The following is a 22,056-nucleotide window of genomic DNA, read 5'->3' as shown; positions in this document are numbered from 1 at the left end:
GACCTGAATCCCAATTCAAGTCACTGATTGGGCAGTTCGGGTCTCTGCCCACATGTTGCCAGCCATAAACAGGTCACTTCCGGGGGTAGCGCACCCGAGAACAGCGATGCTCAAGCAAGTGGTTTTCATACGTAACACACCTGAACTCTGTTTTTTTTTCTAATCTGTGTTCGATACGAACACTGAACCTCGGGTTCGCTCATCTCTAGTCCAAGATTGTCAAGTTGACTTTTTATTTTATAGCTGATAATTAATTATCAAAAAAATTACAGACAGACAATATTTTCTACTAACACACTGTAACATCATAATAAATAGTGATGAGCAACCTGCTCAGTGTTTGGCTACTGCAACAAGCATTTTGATGCTCGGATGCTCAGTACTTCTTTACAGAGTATAACTGAAATCCATAGGGAACGCAAGCATTTTTGCTCGAGTTCCCCATTGACTTCCGTTATACTCTGTAAACGAGTACCGAGCATCAAAATCCTCATTACGTAGCCAAGAACTGAGCAGGTCACTCATCACTAATAATAAATCATTATGAATCTAAGTGATCCATGTCTACAGTCCATAATTCTGACATGAAGACATCATCTGCTTTCATTGTGAACTGTAAAATGTTGATAATTACAGTTATAATAATCTGTATAAGTCTTTTAAGCTTAAATAAAAAATCACAGACGCCTTAATTGTTTTTGTTATGGACAAGGCTAAAAAGGGACCTATTGTTTTGAACTGTCCGGTGTATGGAGGCCTTACGGCCATGTGCACATGATGAATATTTGGTGAATTTTTTTTACCTCAGTATTTGTAAGACAAAATCAGGAATGGCTAAATAATCCAAAACTGGTGACGTGTTTCTATTATGCTGCATGCCACGATCAGTGTTTGCAGTGTTTTGGATGCAGCGTGTTTTCACAGAGTCCAAAACTGCGTGGTACAGTACAAATGCTTGAATTTGAATAATATTTCTAGAAATTCCGTGCTTACTGTGCGTGTACGAGCCACAAGCATGTCAATTCTTTGCTGTGGAGTCGCAAGAGTCCTCCGTAGGGAGAACACAAGAGAGAGACTACAGCGCCCCAAACCCTGCGGACTCCTGCATTCTTCTGCAGAGGAGACTTGCGACCCCGCAGGTCAGCACCCACCATGCACAGGATGCAGTGGGTCCTGATGGTACTGATCGTGTGCACATACCCTTATACTTTTCCTTTGACTGTTCCCCTCCTTGTTTTGCCTTACAAATTCTGATGTAAAAAACTCACCAAACACTCAATGTGTGCAAGTGGCCTTACAGTCTAAAAACACAAGACGGTAATGTACCTCTATTCGAATATATATACTTGTTTCCTTGATGCAAACAACGTGTACACAAAACCTTTTCCTTTTACGTGGCTGCATTGTGTTTACCAGGTAGCATGCAGCAGCTTCAATGTTAAAAGTCTTTATTAATCATTACCTCAGTAATAAAATCTCCGATATCTCCGGGGTGTGGAATGACAGGTCTTATTGGGTATTGTGGCTCTGCACCTACAGGCCTCTCGTCCACTCGTCTGACACCTGCCACTTTGTTCAAGACGTGATCCAGCGTCTCAGGCTGCTGCAACTGACTTAAGTCATAGTCCTGGTGGGAAAATAGAAAGTGTTGGCAGGAGGAAAAGCAGCTGTTTGTACCAAATTGCTTAAAGAGTAATGAAGAAATCTCCTCCTGCGGCTGCAGCAGTGATGGGACAGAGCTGGGTGTCAAACTATGTGAAATCCCCCGCAGATTTCCTTACCTTTTAGCTCTTGGGTTGCAAAAGAGCTAAAAGGTAAGGAAATCTGCATCACCTCATTGTTTTCACACACACACACACACACACACACACACACACACACACACACACACACACACACACACACTCTCCCTTCTTACAATACTAAAGAAAAAGTCTAAAGGGTTAATATTGTTTTCTAGGATTGCTGTCTCCAATAGACACAAGATACACTATTCCTTTTGTCTGTGAAGAGCCTATTTGCACACCTGATTCCTAGGGGCCTGGCATGGCCTATAAGTCTCCATACAAAAACTTGGCTGTTTCCGTAAACAGAAAATTACCAATTAGACCCTAAAACGGAAGGTCTCCCACTCAATCAACTGGTCATATAGTTTTCACTGATAAGGGGCAAGAACCCTGAAACTGCCTGCAAATTAAGATCTTTTCCTTTTGTAGATGATTCCACTTTGGCTTTATATCCTAAGTCATGTGGTAAGCTTCTTTAGAGGGTCAATAATGACTTCTACCTCTAATAAGTGGCATTAGAGACCATATTGTCTTTCTCTATGAAGAGGGTATTTACATACTTTTTTCGCAGAGAGCATTACATAGCCAATAAATTTCAGTATGCCAGCTTGGAGGTCACAAAGACAGAAACTTTACCCCTAAAATTGCATTGACACTCACTGATTATTGTGAATGGCCGATTATGGTTCTAGGAACGCTCAATGTAATCGGGCTGCCAATATGAGCAACCACTCGTTTGTTAGGTGAAATTATTTTTAAGCTTGCTTAAAAATAAATCATTCTCAGCAGCACATAATCTAATATATAAAGCTGAGTGTATGTATATATGTATGTATGTACACTAAAGGAATTCTCACCGTCGCATGTACAATCACGACATTTTGCACAGACACTCCATTTGACTCAGGGAACGTCATAGACTATGTTTTGAGGGGAAATTTTAATCCCGCGCTTTATAGTTATTCGACAAAAAAACTGCCTCCATTAAAGTCAATGGAGCTGGGAGCCACAGTGCAGCCAGAACTTCAGAAGAAAGCGCAGCCATGCCCTTAAGTGGAATGTTGGTATGTCACAATGCAGCCAGGTAAACACAGAGACAGACTGAGATAGACAGGGAAAGAGACAGACAGACAAAGAGACAGACAAAGAGACAGACAAAGAGACAGACAAAGAGACAGACAAAGAGACAGACAGAGACAGACAGAGACAGACAGGGAAAGAGACAGACAGGGAAAGACAGAGAAAGCGATAAACTGATGGAAAGAAATAAAGAGACAGACAGGGAAAGAGATAAAGAGAGAGAGAGAGACAGACACAGACAGAGAGAGACAGACAGAGACTGGGAGAGAAACAGGGAGACAGTTACTATCCTGGGCAACGACGGGTGCAACAGCTAGTCCTAAGTAAACAGAACTAGTGCTTCCGAGAACAATTAAAGTCTATGTGTACAGAACAAATTATTGATCTGTGTGCATCAGAAGACCGGAGACCTGTCGAAATAAGCTATTAAATTCTGAGGCTTGGTCATTATTTAACGCCACAAGTCCGCCAGTGTAAACAAGCTCTTAAAACTTTCATTGAAGACCTGTAATTCTGTCAACTAGTGCTCTACTTTGCATGGAAGGGGCAAAACCCCTAAAACAGCCGTCTGCAAATGGAGATCTGTATCCTTTGTAGACGATTCTGGTTTGTCTTTATATTCTCAGTGATCTGTGGCTAGCATCTTGTATTGCTCTACTGCCCATTACAGTGAGCGCAGTGGAGTATCCATCCAGACGGGCATTACCTGGTCCTCCTCACCACCTCCCTCCTCGTCATACTTCAGTATATTGTCTCTGACGTCATCTTCCGGATCGATCAGCAGCTGCTTTGTATGTCGTTCCTTTTCTCTGCGCTTCATCCACATGACGAACAGGAGAACCATAGCTGAAAGGATGAAGACAATTAGCTTCATTTCCATCTTGATCCTCAGAACACAGTGGCCTGATCAGTCTTATTTATTGCAGTTATTTTGTAGAAAAGAGGAGTTATCCTTCTACAGTCTGGTAATAAATATACAGTACAAGATAATAAAGATATAGGATTTTATTTTATTTAAAATATGTAATTTAACTGTGTGGGCATCATAAAGTATGGGGTAACCTCATATTATGTGAAGGGTATTGTGGAGGGCCCCTGTTGCATTGTAAGAGGCACTGTGGGGGCCATTATATAGTGTGGGAGCTGATGCGCTAGCAATTTTACATGATGGGAGCTAATATAGGAGTCATTATACAGCGTGGGAGCTCATGGAGGGGCCATTATACAGCGTGGGAGCTAATGTGGGGGCCATTATACAGCGTGAGAGCTAATGCAAAGGCCATTATATAACGTGGGAGCTCGCGCAATGGCCATTATAAAGTGTTGGAGCTAATGCAGGGGCCAATATATAGCATGGGAGCTAATGCAGGGGCAATTATAGAGTGTGGGAGCTAACAAGGGGGCCATTAAACAGCATAAAAGGTAATACAGGTGCCATTATACAGCGTGGGAACTAATGCGAAGGCCATTATACAGCATGGGAGTAAATGAGGGGGCCATTATAAAGTGTGGGAGCTAATGAGGGGGCCGTTACACAGCATGGCAGCTAATGCAGGTGCCATTATACAGCGTGAGAGTTAATGCAGGGGACATTAAACACCATAAAAGTTAATACAGGTGCCATTATACAGCATGGGAGTAAATGCGGGGGCCGTTATAAAGTGTGGGAGCTAATGCGGGGGCAGCTACACAGCATGGCAGCTAATACAGGAGTCATTATACAGCGCGGGAGTTTATGCAGAGGTCATTATACATCATGGGAGTGAATGGAAGGGCCATTAAACAGCATAAGAGCTAATGCGGGTGCTATTATTGTGACGCCCTGGCAAAACCAGGTAGTCACAGATAGGCCCCTGCACAACACCTTCCCTCACTTAGGAAACACACAGCCAACCTGAAACCCTAGTCACCCCCCCCCCCCTTAGGGAAAGACAGACACACCAGTGGGCGGGAGCAGGCGGTTGGGACACGCCCACCCAGGGGTCTAGACAGCCCAGGGCGGGAAAACAAGAAGATTAGTTTGTAGTTCGAGTGGAGAGGAGTGTGGGCTGGAGCTAAGTGCTAGCTCCAGCAGAGGAAGTTCAAGTTGAACGGTGCCAGGATAGGAGACCTGGTGCCTTTGGCTAGGAGGCAGACGGTGGTCTCCGTCAGCCGGATACGGGAAGACGGCTCAGCAGAACCGAGGTGGACCGGGACAGGGTTGTAGCCCACCGGTACCGACACAGGGAACCGACCCAGGAAACCGGAGCACAAAAGGGGGTACTCGGACCCTGAAGCCAGGACCGGAAACCAGCGGCCTGGTTAATTAACTGATTGAGGCCAAGACTAGAGGTCCTGTCCCACCCAAAGTCCCTCATAGAAGACAACAGCCCACCGATAGCGATAGGAGGTCACCGCCAAGGCCCATAGATCCCACGGGCCAGCGTCTGCGGGCACGGCTCCTTAGGCCACATCCAGCCGGGAGCGGACTCCTGAGTTTCAGACTAGGAAATCCACCTTACACAAAAGCAGTGCAGAGAAAAGGATAGAGACCACCAGCCCGGGTGGGGGATCCGAATGCAACTGGCCGCGGCGCCGGCCACCAGCACCTTGGTTTACCAAAGACTCGTGTGATTCATTGACTGTGAGTAATCAAGTATCCCCTTTCCGTCGCTACACCCTGCACTGAGACACTGGGTCCTGGGGCGGCCATCCCTACCCATGGAAGGGTTAACATCTAGCTGTCACTACATCTCCCCCGGGTGCCCCATAACAGCAGCGGTGGTGTCCCACTTCACCACACACCGTGGGTGGCGTCACAAACTTAATATGGCCTAGCCCGTACATCTACGTCCCCCCATTTTATTCGATATGTCCGCGAGACCCCCCGGGTCCGGAGACCCTTGAGCCACCCCCTTAGGAAGTCCGGATCTGAGCAGCAGCGGCTGCTGGCATGGGGGCGGCACATTATACATCGTCGGAGCTAATACGGAGACCATTATACAGCATAAGGCTATGTGCCCACGTGTGTGCGCTCTGCACCACAGCGTTTTGTCACTGTATGTCCCCTTCAGAGCGCAGCTGAAAAGCTCCATTCTGAAACTTTGGTGGCTGCAGAATTTGTGCGCTCTGGATGCTGCCTCTGCCTATACACAGAATGGAGACAAAATGCAAAGTGCACGAAAGAAGTGACATGTTGCTTTTTAGAACGCAGCGATTTGGCAGCATGCAAATCGTTGCGTTCTAAAACGCAACGTGGACATGGATTATGCACAGTCTTCATAGATTGTGCAGGGGACTTAGGACGCATGCAGTTACACTGCAGTGCAGAACGCAGTGTAACTGTATGCAATACGCACACGTGGGCACACAGCCTAAGAGCTAATGCGAGCTACATTATACAGCATGGAAACTAATGTGTGACGTCATTATACAGCATAGGCGGAAATGCAGAGCCCGTTATACAGCATGGGAGCTAATGCTGGCACCGTTATACAGCATGGAAGCTAATGCTGGTGTCGCGGACGGAGGGGCCGCGCTCGCTACGCTCAGGTCCGCGGCTGCTGCTGCTGCTCGGTAGCTCGAGCGGTGGGCCGGACCCGGGGACTCGAGCAGCGTTCGGGTGGTTTGTTTTGGGAGATAGTTCGTGACGCCACCGACGGGTCGTGGTGATGATGGGCACCACCGCTGCTGGTGACGAAGATCCCGGGAGCGATGGCAGGGAGCAGCTAGGATGTTGTCCCCTCCGTGGGTAGGGGTTGGTGATCCCGGGGCCCGGTTGTGGAACGGGGAGCCTGGATGGCTGGGGTGCAGGGCTGCAGGGGCAGCGCGGTGCGGTGCCGGATGGCACTGTGGTACTCACTCAGGCACAAATTCACAGAGTCTCTGGTAAACCAAACGGCTGGATGTACGGGTCCCGCAGCTGGCTGCAGTGTCTTTGCTCTCCCCGGACAGGTTGATGGTGGCTGTCTTTCCCTGCACCTGTGTAGAATGTGTTGACTCCGATGGTTTCCCAACGGTAGTCCGCTCCCCGGCATATAGGTACCGAAGGAGCCCGTTTTGCCCGCAGGGGCTGGCCCTTGGATCTCTAGCCTATGGCGGTGGTTGTGTATCCTCACGGTGTGGACTGTTGCCTTCTGTCGGGTCTTGGGTGTTAGGAAACCCCTGGGGTTCCGGTCACTCTCGGATTTGACCGTTGTCGGCGGCTCCAAGCCTAGTCGGGGTCCGATGGCCCTGCCTTGCTTTTTTGCTTAGCTTCACTTCGCTCCCCGGTTCGGTACCGGCGGGCCACCGCCTGACCCCGGTCCTACGGTTCCACAGAGGTCCACTAACTCCTGCAGACGGCCACCACCATCTGCCGACCTTGCTGACAGTGCCTGGGCTCCTACCCAGACACTCACAGTTTCTCTCCTTCACTCCTTGAACTCCAAAACGGAACTCTCCACTGAACTGACTTTTCCCGCCTCCAGGCCTGTGAACTCCTCGGTGGGTGGGGCCAACTGCCTGGCTCCGCCCCACCTTGTGTGGATATCAGACCCTGGAGGGAGGCAACAAGGGTTTTGTTTGACTGATGTGAACTATCCAGGGGAGAGGGTGTGTGTGGTGTTATGTTTGTGGCTACCTGGCTAGTCCAGGGCACCACACTGGCACCATTATACAGCATGGGAGCTAATGCTGGCACCGTTATACGGCATGGGAGCTAATGAGGGAACTGTGACGCCCTGGACCCCAGGGGTCACAGGTAACAACACCTACCACATTACACACACCCCCCCATCCCTTGTGAGGACACACCCATCACCCGAAAGGGAGACCTGATGCCTCCCTCAGGGCCAGTAGGGCACACCAGGTGGGCGGAGTTAGGCAAAAGACACGCCCACCGAGGAGACTACTGTCCTGAGGCAGGAAATACAAACAGTTAGTTGAGAGACAGAGTTGTAGAGTGACAGTGACAGGAGGTATGGAGGAGCAGAGCTGTCAGGGACCCGGGTTGGAGATTGGGATCACCGTAACGTCAGGCAGGCAGACGGTGGTGGCTGTCTGCAGGAGTACCGGTGTACGACCGGCGAAACCGTAGGGACCGGGCCAGGGTTGGAGCCCGCCGGCCCTGAACCGGGGAGTCAACCGTTTACCGGAGCACCAGAAACCGGGTACTCAGACCCCGTCCTAGCTTAGAGGAGCCGCTGAGTATAGGTAAATTAGCTGATTGCAGTCTGGACCTTACGGGTTCATCCTCACCCAAAGTCCCGAAAGAAGGCAAAAGCCCACCGATACCGGGTGAGAGCCACCGCTAAGTGCCACACATCCGACGGGCCAGTGCCTGCGGGCAACCAAGGGCTCCTCTGGCAGCTAAATGCCAGGGAGCGGGCTACCACTGCCCAGGCAGGGGAGCCAAAAACCACAACAAGATGTGCAAGGGAAAGGGGCCACCATCAGCCTCACAAGGGACACAAGCAGCCGGCTGCGGGACCCGACCATACCCGAACTTTGGTTTACCAGTGACTCTGAGTGTGAATTAATAGTGAGTACACCAGTGCCATCCGGGCACAACACCACACCGCAGTACGGCACCTTGCACCCCGACAACATCATCTCCCGTCCCGCCGGGCCCCCGGGACACACCGCCCCTACCCACGGAGGGGCTGACATCCAGGCTGCGCCTTCAACACTGATCCCGGGAGCCCCCTTCACTCCAGCCACAGCGGTGGTGCATCCCGTCACCACGACCCGTAGGTGGCGTCACGACCCGTACAACAACAACGCGGCCCCCGGCTGCGGATCTCGTCCCACACCACCACCCCACTGCCTCCCCTTAACAGAGCGACGTGGCCCCCGGTCCGAAGGCGATCAAACCACCGACAACCCGAGCCCGGACCTCGAGCAGCTCGGCCTGGCAAGGGGAGCGGCCGAGCCCCTCTCAGGGCAGTACAGCACATTATACAGCGTGAAAGCTAATGTGGAGGCCATTATACAGCATGGGAGCTACTGCAGGGGCGATTATAAAATTTGGAGCCAACCTTCGGGGTCATCTTACAGTGTGGAGACTACTGTGGAGGCCACTATACAATGTGGGAGATAATGCAAGGGCAATTATACAGTTTGAATGCTACTGTGCAGGCCATAATATAGTGTTGGGGCTTTCAGATAGTGTGAGCTACTGTGGGGGGCTGTTAAACTATGGAGGCCATTATACAGTGTGGGGACTATTGTGGGGGCCTTTATACAGTGTTAGAGCTACAGTGTGGGGGCCATCAAACAGTGTGTGTTATCATTACCATTATGCTGTGTTTTGGGGAGCTGTGGGTCTATCATACTGAAGTAGAGGAGCTGTGGGACCATCATAATGTATAAATGGGAGCTGTGGGAACATCATATTGTGTATAGAGTAGCTGTAGACACATTATACTTTACATATGGGAAGCTGCTGACCCAATATTCCATGTATAGAGGAGCTGTGGGGTCATGTTGCTGTGTATAGGGAAGACTTAGGGGCATCATACTGTGTATAGAAGAGCTGTACATGGGGGGACTCAGGGTACATTATTAAGCGTTACGTGAACACAAAGCATAACCGTTGTTTTAAATTTTATTTCATAAATCAATAGTACACATGAAAATACACAACTTTGTAATATATATGATCAGACAAATTTGCTTCTTTCTCTGCCAGAATTGATCAGTCATTATCAAAATTCTTAATTCTGAGGTAAAATCTGTATTCTGTGAAGACTTTCCCATTAGATAGGAGATGGCAATGGTTGTTACTGATGAGATTCTATGACAATGGGAGGAGGGAGGAGCTAGAGGCAGAGCTCTGCCCCTCCTCCTTCTTCTATTTACATAAAATCTCATCAGCACCAATTGCTGCCGGGCAAAGCCGGGTTTCGAAGGAGACCGTCATTTTCCCTATATGCAGCAATGCAATGACATTTCTGTATATAGTGTTATGGTTAATATTTTATATTAAGTTTTGATTATCATTTAAGCAATTTATATATGTTTGATAATTTTGTACTTTTATATTAGCTTCATAAGTGTTATTCATAAAAGCAATAACACAGGGTGTATTCTTTGTTATAAAGATGCTTTTGTCTCAAATGTCTTTGCTAATGAAGGTCCAGAAAACTGGACAGAACTAGATTTTTAGGAATGCAGCAGGATCCATAATTTACGATTTTGTTATTTCCAACTTTCATTCCATTTTTGGTCATGTACTAAGCCGTCCCCTTATCTTTTGTGGTTGTAATAAACTACTGTTTGGGCATCTGAGATTCAGACAAAGCCTGGTACACGGATTGACTGTGTGTTCTTGTGTTTGTCTCCGATGCATCGCTATTAATTGGACCAACATTGGCAGATCTGGAGATCCCTTGCATCTCACCCTAAATTAGCTCTCCCAAGAAAGGGGTTTCCACGACAGAACATGGTGCTGAAACCCGGGATGGTTAACTGGACCTCTCTGTGACCCGACTACAAAGACCTTCCCAGGAACCACTGAACAAAATCCGCGGTGAGTAACCCATTGTGTTACAAATGTTTCAGTGCTTTCTGGAGGTCCGAGACGGGTACGTAGTGGTCCAACAAGACCATTCTTATCAAACCTCTGCCAGTGTTTGGATTTTGTGTGTATGATTGAAATAATAGAGATATGCCATCTGTGATCTGTTATATGTATCAATGTGTTTTTAAATGTGCGAATGATTGTTGAAGGAAATTGAATGAAGAGTATATCATCTCAGCAGTTGAAAGATTATATGTTGTCCTGTGTTTTCTATATGACTGTTATGTCTGGAATTATATTTTAAGCTATGAGGATCCTTTAATGTGGGACTGATTGATCTTTGAGTGACGGATGTATTGTAAAAAATCTGATAAACCATTGTGCTGGTGTTTATGTTCTCTTGCATTTGCATTTAAGATAGGAATTGGCTTAATAGGAGGTGTAGTTTTTAATCGTCCAGTTTATCCAGACAAAGAAACATATAGCCATAGAGGGAAAACTTATTGTAGATTTTATTTTTGGAGCTGCGCCCTCTACAGGACAAGAAAGGGAACTTGTTTGAGTAGTTGAAATCTGATATGCTCTGGTCTGGATACACTGTCTCTTTTGTGTTTGATGTAATCTGTTTGAGTCAGAGATAGATGGAGATTTTGTAGGAAATTAGCTTAGTCTCCCATGATATATTATATTGAGAAGTAGAAGTAATCCCAATAACTGTTGGTAGTAGAGTTTATGAATTGTTATTTGTTTGGTTCTGTATCAGAATTGTACGGGTACAAAGGGCTGGTAACCTGATGCTTCCTAGAAATTCTTCTCTTGCGAGAACAGTGGTTCTGGGAGTAGAAATCCTTCTCTTGCGAGCAAATTGGTGCTGGGAGAAGAGTAGAGTCTTCTGCGGTTAAGACTCTATGGCCCATTTCAGTTCTACGGTTAACTGCGGGCATTGAAGTTGCAGTCAGAGGACTGGCAGCTATAGGATGTAATGAGCCTCAGAGGTACCACCCATGTCCCTACAAAGGATATAGAAGAAAGACGAAAAGGGAATGAAGCAATGGATTGATGCAAAATGTATTTGGAATTTTTTTTTGTTTTGGGAGATGTTTTTTCTGCAAATGTGAAGACTGTTTGAAAGATAAAAACAAACAGGTTAGAATGTGGTAAAGTATCCAAGCGTCTCTCACTGAGTGACCATAAATCAGATTAAACCATTCATGGTGGTGTATATGTAATCTGTGATAGTATAAAGGCCCAGGGAACGCTGCAGTCTCTATAACTGATGTAAAACCTGCACGGCCTCCCCCCTTCAGCACCCCTGCCATATGCAGGATCATTGGGATAGACCTGCAGACACTGTGGCCAACACAGTCCCTCTGGAGCTAATATTGCGTGTCCTGTGTTTCCCCATGCCCAGGCATATTGCCCTTGCTACCTAGATCCTGAATCTCCTGTAAAATTACCCATACATTTAGAACATATCTCCAGGGTATTCAGAATGTATATCTGGCCACATAGGAAAACCTAATCTTGGTAACTTCCAGAGAATGGAGTTTAACAGAGGATTAAACACTGGTTTTAGGCAGAATAAGCGACAAGATCTGTTGCAGATTGTAGCATGGGACCATACTCAGTTTTGGGTATGAACATAATGATAAGAATCATGGACTATTGCTGCGGTGTGTTCTAAATGCCCATAGACCTGCAGTCCAGGGCGCTGTACCAGTCTCCCAAAGTGGAGCAATATGAAATGGATGTATTTGAGGGAAATATCCCCTGGGGAGCTGAACTAGAAAGGATAGCTTTAATTTGGCCCCCCTGCAGCCAAGTAGAAGAAAAGGGAGGGGTAGAGGGGGAATCCACCACAAGAAGGAGATAAGAGACTAAACTACAGGAATACACAAAAGAGTGAGGAGAAAAAAAAAATAGCCTATATGTAACCATTATAGAGGAGAAATAACACAATAATGTTTATTGAGAACAAGTAAAATGGTGCAGTGGGTACAACCAAGAAAGGGCGGCATCACAACAATCAAAATACGTAAAAGGAATATTTATAATGTTGTATTATAAAGGAATGTTTATAATGATGACCACAAGCAGCAATGTGAATAGACCCGTATTGACCTATAATGATACAAAAAGCAGCATGAGTTATAAAAAGTAACATGCTGCGTGTGTATGTAAGGCAATGAGTTTATAGAACAGAATGGAATGATGGTGAAGTATATTACAGCAGCAATGTATGAAGAACCATACAAAAGTAACATGCTGCGTGTGTATGTAAGGCAATGAGTTTATAGAACAGAATGGAATGATGGTGAAGTATATTACAGCAGCAATGTATGAAGAACCATACAAAAGTGAATGGTGTAAATGTAAGGTGCTTAAAAAAACCCCCACCAAAATATAATGAGAAAATGTGCAAGCAGTAGCAATGGTAAATGTGTCAGCTAAAAAGACTGAAGGTATGTCAGCCATGCTGCATAGGAAGATAGCACAATGTGTGAGAGGATGGTACCTCGCTACGGACATCTTGTTAGTGTGTGATGTCCAGAACCAATGTGTGGTTTTGTGATTAGTGTCACCTTCATCAGGGTGTGGGGTTGTCGCAGCCCTAGAGGCTTTAAAGGCTTAGACTACAGCAATGTAAAAGGTTGGGCTTGTGGGCAAAAAGGGTTTGTTTGTTTTATTGAGGGGACAAATGTCCCAAAAATGCAACAACTACTATCGTGACCCCCACCACCATAGGAAACTGACAATTCAGATGTCTCCCACAACCCCATTGTCATCTCCCGGGGACTACATTCACTGTTCCTATTTTGTGACCCAGGTTTTAGTTTTCTCATATACACTTATTAATTTAAGGACAGACTTGTGAGAAAAAGTTCTACTACATTCAGTTATTACAGTGACTCCTGCTTGTGTAAGAGCTGGGCAGCTGTTTCAGGACTCTATTAGAAGGACAGAGGACATAGTGTTAAGCTGCCCCCTCACTCCAAGCTCCTCATGCTGTATCTGAAAGACTCCAACAGGCTCAGACCCACCATCTTTCAGTATAAAGAACAAACAAATATTAAGCTTTTCCCTCTTTACATTCCCCCATAATGCTCTCAAACTGTAATGGTCTAAATCCAGCTGCATGATTAACAGTGGATTGTAGAAAAGGGAGGAGAATATTTGGATGGGGAAGTGGGAGGGACCGTGAGCCAAGACCTGCCCCTGTGGGAGAGACCGTGAGCCAAGACCGGCCCCTGTGGGAGAGACCGTGAGCCAAGACCGGCCCCTGTGGGAGAGACCGTGAGCCAAGACCGGCCCCTGTGGGAGAGACCGTGAGCCAAGACCTGCCCCTGTGGGAGAGACCGTGAGCCAAGACTGGCCCCTGTGGGAGAGACCGTGAGCCAAGACCGGCCCCTGTGGGAGAGACCGTGAGCCAAGACCGGCCCCTGTGGGAGAGACCGTGAGCCAAGACCTGCCCCTGAGGGAGGGACCATGAGACAAGACCTGCCCCTGTGGGAGAGACCGTGAGACAAGACCGGCCCCTGTTTTTCAAACTAGCAGATGAAGAAGTTCAGTTTGATATGACACATGACTGTCAGGCATTGGTGGAGGCAGAAACAAAGGACTTGACAAATATCACTGATGTACCACTCACTAACCCCTCTGCTGAGTATTTTATAGATGGTTCCAGAGCTTTGGACAATGATCAAGGACTGTTCATCACCGGGTATGCAGTAGTCCACAATGGTAAGGCAGTAAGAACCATTCCCTTCGAGCTACTCTGCGCAAGAGGTTGAGCTGAAGGCATTCGCTGTAATGTGCAGTCTGGGAAACGGTAAGAAGAGTAATGTATTTTCTGACTCACAATACGCTTTTGGGGTAGCACACGACTTTGGCGTCATTTGGCGGAGCCGTAATTTCCTGAAGTATGCGCAGGCGGTAGAGCAGTTAGTCGCAGCACTCACCATTTCCCAAAGGGCAGCCATAGTCAAAGTATCGGCACACGCACGGGAACAAACTCCCCTTGCAGTAGGGAATGCACTGGCCGACAAGCTGGCTAAAGAAGCAGCGAGACTACCTCTGACAGGAATACTGGCCATAACAGACATAGCCCTCTAAGGGAGCTTAGTGACCGAGAGTGCGGGGCGCCACCTTTCAGCAAAGGAGGCTGGCACCGTACCGGCCCCAGTGGCCGTTGATCGTGAACTGTTTCAGGTCTTCCAGACCCAGGCCCCCTCAAACGAACAGAATGCAATGCGCTGTACGGTCAGAGTCAGTGGTATGGCAGGTAAACACCCGGATTTGCCTCCCTCGCTGCCTGTTCCCCATGATGGCTGCCCTGGCACATTCTCCGGTGCAAAGGTGTGACGTGTGCGGTAGTGCTGCAAAACTGATGTGCCCCAGAGGTTCCCGAATATGGCTGCAAAGTATGTCTTGTTTGTGCAAAACACAGCCCCGGTAGGCCTATTTGAGTTCCGCAGAAATTCAGCACCAAAACCAGATTACTCATTTCAGAGACTGCAGGTGGACTACATACTGCTACCTAAGGTGGGTACTTATGAATATGTCCTGGTATGTCTGAAGCTTAGACCGTGATGAAAGATAATATAAAGACCACAATTACCATCAAGAAAGTAATAAGTAAGGTGGTTTGCAGATATGGGTTTCCCAAAACTATAGAAAGTAACAGAGGTGCTTACGTCAATGGAGAATTAAATGAAACAGATCATGGCTACTTTGGGATTAGAACATGCTTTCCACGTTCCCTTTGACCCACAAAGTAGTGGGAAGGTGGAACGCTTTAACGGTACTCTTAAATTAAAGTGCATGGAGGAAACACACTTGTCCTGGGTAGATTGCTTGCCCATCGCATTGCTTTCAGTGAGAACTGCCCGAGGAGGTATAAAGAAGCTGTCCCCATATGAATTAATGTTTGGTAGTATTCCTGAGACAGAATTATATTTCCCACAGCAATTGCAGGCCTCGTATGCTTTTCTCACTGAATATGTCGCTGAGTTGCACAAACATCTGACTGTTACTCATAACTGTGTTCTTTCCTCCATCCCAGACCCCATGTTTATAAGCGGCACACACACACACCGGCACCAGGTGACTGGGTCGTGGTCAAGAGACACATAAGGAGACCATTGGAGCCTAGATCCAGGGAGCCATTCTAAGTGATGCTAACCACTGCCACTTCTGTCAAGATCCAAGGCAAAGATACAAAGATAACCACTCTGCCTTTTGGATTATGCTGATGGCAACTGTACCTCTTGTCCTATCAATGAGGCACTAAAAGAGGACTGTGATAACAAACTGATAAAGCATCACCAAGTTCTGTTCCAAGATATGGACTCTAAAGCACTAAGAACTGTTGGATATGCACTCCGAGCCCAATATCTTCTAATTCTATGCCATATCTTGCAGATCCCCTGACCCTATATGAGGACTATAAGTTACGCCTGTGATGCTCACACTCTTAGGACTGGAAAAACTGTGAGAGTACTTCAATTACTCGTGATTATTTGTAATGATAGTTGTTTCCAGAAAAGTGACCATGGATGTTTTGAGCAATAGTGAACTGTGGTTTACACATTCTGTGTAGACTTGTGAACAACTTTACCAATTTAACTAACATTTTGAGTCTAAGACATTCTGAAGGAATGAGGTCTGTCTCAAAAACTGCTGAAATTGGTGTACCAAACCTTCGAGGCAAAGGACGTTTGACTGATATGTGTTGTGTTGGGAGAACCACTGACATAATACACTGCACAATTCCTAAGGATTTATATCTAGTATGTGGTCACCAGGCCTATAAATGACTTTCCCGGGGCGCAGAGGGGATCGACACCTCTGCACGCCTTATGCCGCTACCTTCATATTTCCTCATGGTGTTCTAGATATAAGTGCTTTACCCAAACATTCCCTATATAACCGAGCTGCAGACAAATGTATCCGACAATTTGGTTCTCAGGTATCACTGGGTGGCTGATGGGCATTCTACACATGGGAATGTTGGTACTATTAGTGTATGTAGCTGCTAGAATTGGTATATTTGTAATGACAACACTATGAAAAGAGACATGTAAGATCAAGTATCACAGGCCGTCAGTTACAACATGTGAAAAATACCTCAGTGCTCCCTTAGTAAATATATATATGATGAAATTTACAAACAAGATATCTATCGGTGAACGGGGTTAGCCCCTCCATGCTGTCATAGCATGGGGATAAAGCTGATGGATAAATTGTCTGTAAATAATAAAAAGGGAGGAATTGTTATGGTTAATATTTTATATTAAGTTTTGATTATCATTTAAGCAATTTATATATGTTTGATAATTTTGTACTTTTATATTAGCTTCATAAGTGTTATTCATAAAAGCAATAACACAGGGTGTACTCTTTGTTATAAAGATGCTTTTGTCTCAAATGTCTTTGTTAATGAAGGTCCAGAAAACTGGACAGAACTAGATTTTTAGGAATGCAGCAGGATCCATAATTTACGATTTTGTTATTTCCAACTTTCATTCCATTTTTGGTCATGTACTAAGCCGTCCCCTTATCTTTTGTGGTTGTAATAAACTACTGTTTGGGCATCTGAGATTCAGACAAAGCCTGGTACACGGATTGACTGTGTGTTCTTGTGTTTGTCTCCGATGCATCGCTATTAATTGGACCAACATTGGCAGATCTGGAGATCCCTTGCATCTCACCCTAAATTAGCTCTCCCAAGAAAGGGGTTTCCACGACAATAGCACAAACGATCCAATGACCTCACCTTCTAAAAGTTTAAATCAACCCCATTTTGCACCTTTAAAATTAAAGATAATTAAAAAAAAATACACACATGTGGTATCTCCACATTCAGAAAAGTCCAATCAATTAAAATATTAAAATAATTATCCCGATGGGTGAACACTGTAAATAAAAAAGTTCAAGAACATCTCAATTCCTTTTTTTGGTCACTAATGCCACAAAAAATGCTTTTTTGAAACATTTTAAATGCATTTTTCTTCCTGAGGATACAGATTTGGTGCAGAAATGTCCAAATACTTAAAGTGTGCACATAGCCCAATCTGGTAATCCAGCATTGATTTGAATAAATTCACCTGAAGTGAGTTCACTGAGTTCATCTCATGTGAGTTCACCTGAGGTCACAGCTGCGCTGTCATAGGAACAGCCAGCTGTGACCTCAGGTGAAAGCAGTGATGTCACCGCTATCACATCTGTGGCTCCATCAGTGTGTCCCACAGCCCGCAATGATTGGTCACGTTTTATAATGTGACTGCGCATTGCAATCTCAGGATGTAGCACAGCTGGAATCGTTGTGGGACATCATGGTGTGGATTATATTGGACTTGCAGGGGTGTTTGGGTGGATTAATAAATTGGAGAAAGAGGGTGTTTTTTGTTTTGTTTTTTAATAAAGGACTTTTCTCTGTGTTTTGGGTTGATTTCTTTTTACTTACATGATTAGTAATGGGGGGGGGGCGGGTTCCTAGACACCTACCCATTATTAATTCAGGGCTTTGTGCAGCTGTGATTTTTTGACAAAGCACAGCTGTCATTAACCACTTACAGTTAGGTCCAGAAATATTTGGACAGTGACATAAGTTGTTATTTTAGCTGTTTACAAAAACATGTTCAGAAATACAATTATATATAATATGGGCTGAAAGTGCACACTCCCAGCTGCAATATGAGAGTTTTCACATCCAAATCAGAGAAAGGGTTTAGGAATCATAGCTCTGTAATGCATAGCCTCCTCTTTTTCAAGGGACCAAAAGTAATTGGACAAGGGACTCTAAAAGCTGCAATTAACTCTGAAGGCGTCTCCCTTGTTAACCTGTAATCAATGAAGTAGTTAAAAGGTCTGGGGCTGATTACAGGTGTGTGGTTTTGCATTTGGAAGCTGTTGCTGTGACCAGACAACATGCGGTCGAAGGAACTCTCAATTGAGGTGAAGCAGAACATCCTGAGGCTGAAAAAAAAGAAAAAATCCATCAGAGAGATAGCAGACATGCTTGGAGTAGCAAAATCAACAGTCAGGTACATTCTGAGAAAAAAGGAATTGACTGGTGAGCTTGGGAACTCAAAAAGGCCTGGGCGTCCACGGATGACAAGAGTGGTGGATGATCGCCGCATACTTTCTTTGGTGAAGAAGAACCCGTTCACAACATCAACTGAAGTCCAGAACACTCTCAGTGAAGTAGGTGTATCTGTCTCTAAGTCAACAGTAAAGAGAAGACTCCATGAAAGTAAATACAAAGGGTTCACATCTAGATGCAAACCATTCATCAATTCCAAAAATAGACAGGCCAGAGTTAAATTTGCTGAAAAACACCTCATGAAGCCAGCTCAGTTCTGGAAAAGTATTCTATGGACAGATGAGACAAAGATCAACCTGTACCAGAATGATGGGAAGAAAAAAGTTTGGAGAAGAAAGGGAACGGCACATGATCCAAGGCACACCACATCCTCTGTAAAACATGGTGGAGGCAACGTGATGGCATGGGCATGCATGGCTTTCAATGGCACTGGGTCACTTGTGTTTATTGATGACATAACAGCAGACAAGAGTAGCCGGATGAATTCTGAAGTGTACCGGGATATACTTTCAGCCCAGATTCAGCCAAATGCTGCAAAGTTGATCGGACGGCGCTTCATAGTACAGATGGACAATGACTCCAAGCATACAGCCAAAGCTACCCAGGAGTTCATGAGTGCAAAAAAGTGGAACATTCTGCAATGGCCAAGTCAATCACCAGATCTTAACCCAATTGAGCATGCATTTCACTTGCTCAAATCCAGACTTAAGACGGAAAGACCCACAAACAAGCAAGACCTGAAGGCTGCGGCTGTAAAGGCCTGGCAAAGCATTAAGAAGGAGGAAAGCCAGCGTTTGGTGATGTCCGTGGGTTCCAGACTTAAGGCAGTGATTGCCTCCAAAGGATTCGCAACAAAATATTGAAAATAAAAATATTTTGTTTGGGTTTAGTTTATTTGTCCAATTACTTTTGACCTCCTAAAATGTGGAGTGTTTGTAAAGAAATGTGTACAATTCCTACAATTTCTATCAGATATTTTTGTTCAAACCTTCAAATTAAACGTTACAATCTGCACTTGAATTCTGTTGTAGAGATTTCATTTCAAATCCAATGTGGTGGCATGCAGAGCCCAACTCGCGAAAATTGTGTCACTGTCCAAATATTTCTGGACCTAACTGTATATAACCGCGATTGCCAATGCACCAGGGCAATCGGGATGAGCCAGGTAAGCGTCGGGATTGATGCATCTTTGAATACGCACATTCTTGGGTGGTTGCAGGCTGCTATTGTTAAGATGGGGAGGGCCCAATAACCATGGGCCTCCTCACCCGGAGAATACTAGCCACCAGCTGTTTGCTTTATCTTGACTAGGTATTAAAATTGGGGGGAACCCCATGCCATTTTTTAAAATTATTTATTTAAATAATTTTAAAAAAGCCATTGGGGGTCCCTTGTATACACAGCCAAGATAAGGCACACAGATGGGGGCTGCAGCCTCCAGCTGTCTGCTTTATCTGCACTAGGTATGAAAATACAGGGGACCCTATGCCATTTTTTCCAATGATTTATTTTTAAACTCCACTTTGGGGACCTAGACAGCTAGTGTGAGGGCACCCAATCACAGACACCAGCATAGAGGGTGGGGGCGCAGTCTAACTGCAAATAGATGCTATCACAAAAGGTGGGTGATGGAAGTAGTGAATATTTATAATATTTAATGAACGGACCCGGAAGCAGTGTGACAGTCACGTGGAAACTCAGTAAGTATAATTGTCTTGCTTTAATCCTCATTTTGCTTCCTTTTGCAGCCCCCTAAGGGGCCCTTTGCACACTACGACATTGCAAGCTGATGCTGCGATGCCGTGCGCGATAGTCCCCGCCCCCGTCGCAGCTGCGATATCATGGTGATAGCTGCCGTAGCGAACATTATCGCTACGGCAGCTTCACATCCACTCACCTGCCCTGCGATGTCGCTCTGGCCGGAAAACCGCCTTCTTATTAAGGGGGCGGGTCATGCGGCGTCATAGCGACGTCGCACGGCAGGCGGCCAATAGAAGCGGAGGGGCAGAGATGAGCGTGACGTAAACATCCCGCCCACCTCCTTCCTTCCGCATAGCCTGCGTGAGCCGCAGGACACAGGTAGGAGATGTTCCATCTCCTGCGGCTTCACACACAGCGATGTGTGCTGCCGCAGGAATCAGGAACAACATTGTAACATTGGTATTTCCCAATTAATGTAAATGACCGACACTACAGCAATGATACGATTACGACGCTTTTGCACTCGTTAATCGTATCATCTAGGATTTACACACTACGATGTCGAGAGCGATGCCGGATGTGTGTCACTTTCGATTTGACCCCACCGACATCGCACCTGCGATGTCGTAGTGTGCAAAGGGCCCCTTACCCTTACTACCACCATTGTATGGCACTTTAGTTCGGGTCCTCATAGACTTATATGGCATTCGGTATTCAGGCTCAAGTTTGGGTTAAGTCCAGTCTTAAACCAGATTTATTTATTTTTAAGACCGGCCGGACCCGCTGAACCCAAACGTCTGTGGGTTCGCCCATCTTTAGATCTAAGTAGTCTCAAAAGCTTGCTACTTATTACCATCTTTTCAGTTAGCCATTAAAAGGTATCAAACACTGAGGACTCTCATTTTTCTCTTTCTCCTGGCTATCACAGTACACAGATATATTTTACCTGAATATACATAAGTATATTAATGACAAAAGGCTGTAGATTGGAAGAATTTCCGTCAGATCATAAAACTATTCTTTAGAGAATAAACAAAAATTCCAACAGCAGAAAAACAACTGAATGAGTAAAAGCTTTTATAGGATCTGTGCATCAGCTGACAATGGATGAACCCCGCTCAATTACCCTTGAAACAGAATTAACTTCATATGACGCTCAGCTCCGGGATTTTAAACAAACATGAAAGTTAAACATATGCAGAAGTAACAGAATGCGACTCTATGATTGTTCTCTGTTGCACTTCATGCTAATGATCCCCCTTGATTATGGTCACCTTGCTCCCAGGGCTGAGTGTTTAGAATAATTTTGGGTGTAAACAGCATCTGGGTGACATTGTGAGCTCTAAGAAGGACGAATGTTCTTCCAGGGCACATGTCTGCAGAGCCATGGCCATGTGCCACACAGCAGCCATCAAATCTAGCAGATTTATGGGATCTAAGTGTAATGGGGAAGCAGATTAGAGCAGGAGATATGTGTATTGAATGCAGGAGATATGTGTATTGAATCATTGACACAATCAGTTCTGTTTAACTACATGGGTCAAAGACAAATAGGAGCTGCATTTCCTTTTTATAGTTATATTCCCCCAATTAAACAAGCATATTGCTGATTACTGGGCGTCTGATCACTGGGACTCAAGCAATTCCCAAATCAGAACTCTGAAACCCTGAGAATGGTGATTTGCAGCCGCACCCTGAATGGATTGGAGGTGCACATGTTCAGCGTCTGCTCCTTTCATTGTCTATGGAACTGTTAGAAGTAGCGGAGCGCTGTATTCAGCTTTCCTTAGCAGTATCACTGACCAAGAATGTGCACCTTTGCTCCATTTAGAATGGGGTTGCTAAGCCCTAATCTTGGAATCACTGAGGGTCTCAACAATGGGACGAGGATAACTTGTTTTTCT

At 45.7% G+C, this 22,056-nt stretch overlaps 1 protein-coding gene across 1 annotated transcript in view; it reads right to left on the bottom strand.

Annotated features, from left to right (window-relative positions):
* The window catches only part of CDH4 (cadherin 4), a 1,210,640-nt gene that overhangs the window by 5,533 nt on the left and 1,183,051 nt on the right, over positions 1 to 22,056 (bottom strand). The window contains exons 14-15 of the mRNA XM_075350393.1: positions 3,574 to 3,713; positions 1,463 to 1,627 (exon numbers count right to left, since the gene is read on the bottom strand). Of these exons, the coding sequence (XP_075206508.1) occupies positions 1,463 to 1,627; positions 3,574 to 3,713 (305 nt within the window). The remainder of the gene's footprint in view (positions 1 to 1,462; positions 1,628 to 3,573; positions 3,714 to 22,056) is intronic.

Source organism: Anomaloglossus baeobatrachus, chromosome 5, assembly GCF_048569485.1.
Source record: "Anomaloglossus baeobatrachus isolate aAnoBae1 chromosome 5, aAnoBae1.hap1, whole genome shotgun sequence".
Classification (NCBI taxonomy): domain Eukaryota; kingdom Metazoa; phylum Chordata; class Amphibia; order Anura; family Aromobatidae; genus Anomaloglossus; species Anomaloglossus baeobatrachus.
This window is presented reverse-complemented; position numbering and strand designations above follow the sequence as displayed.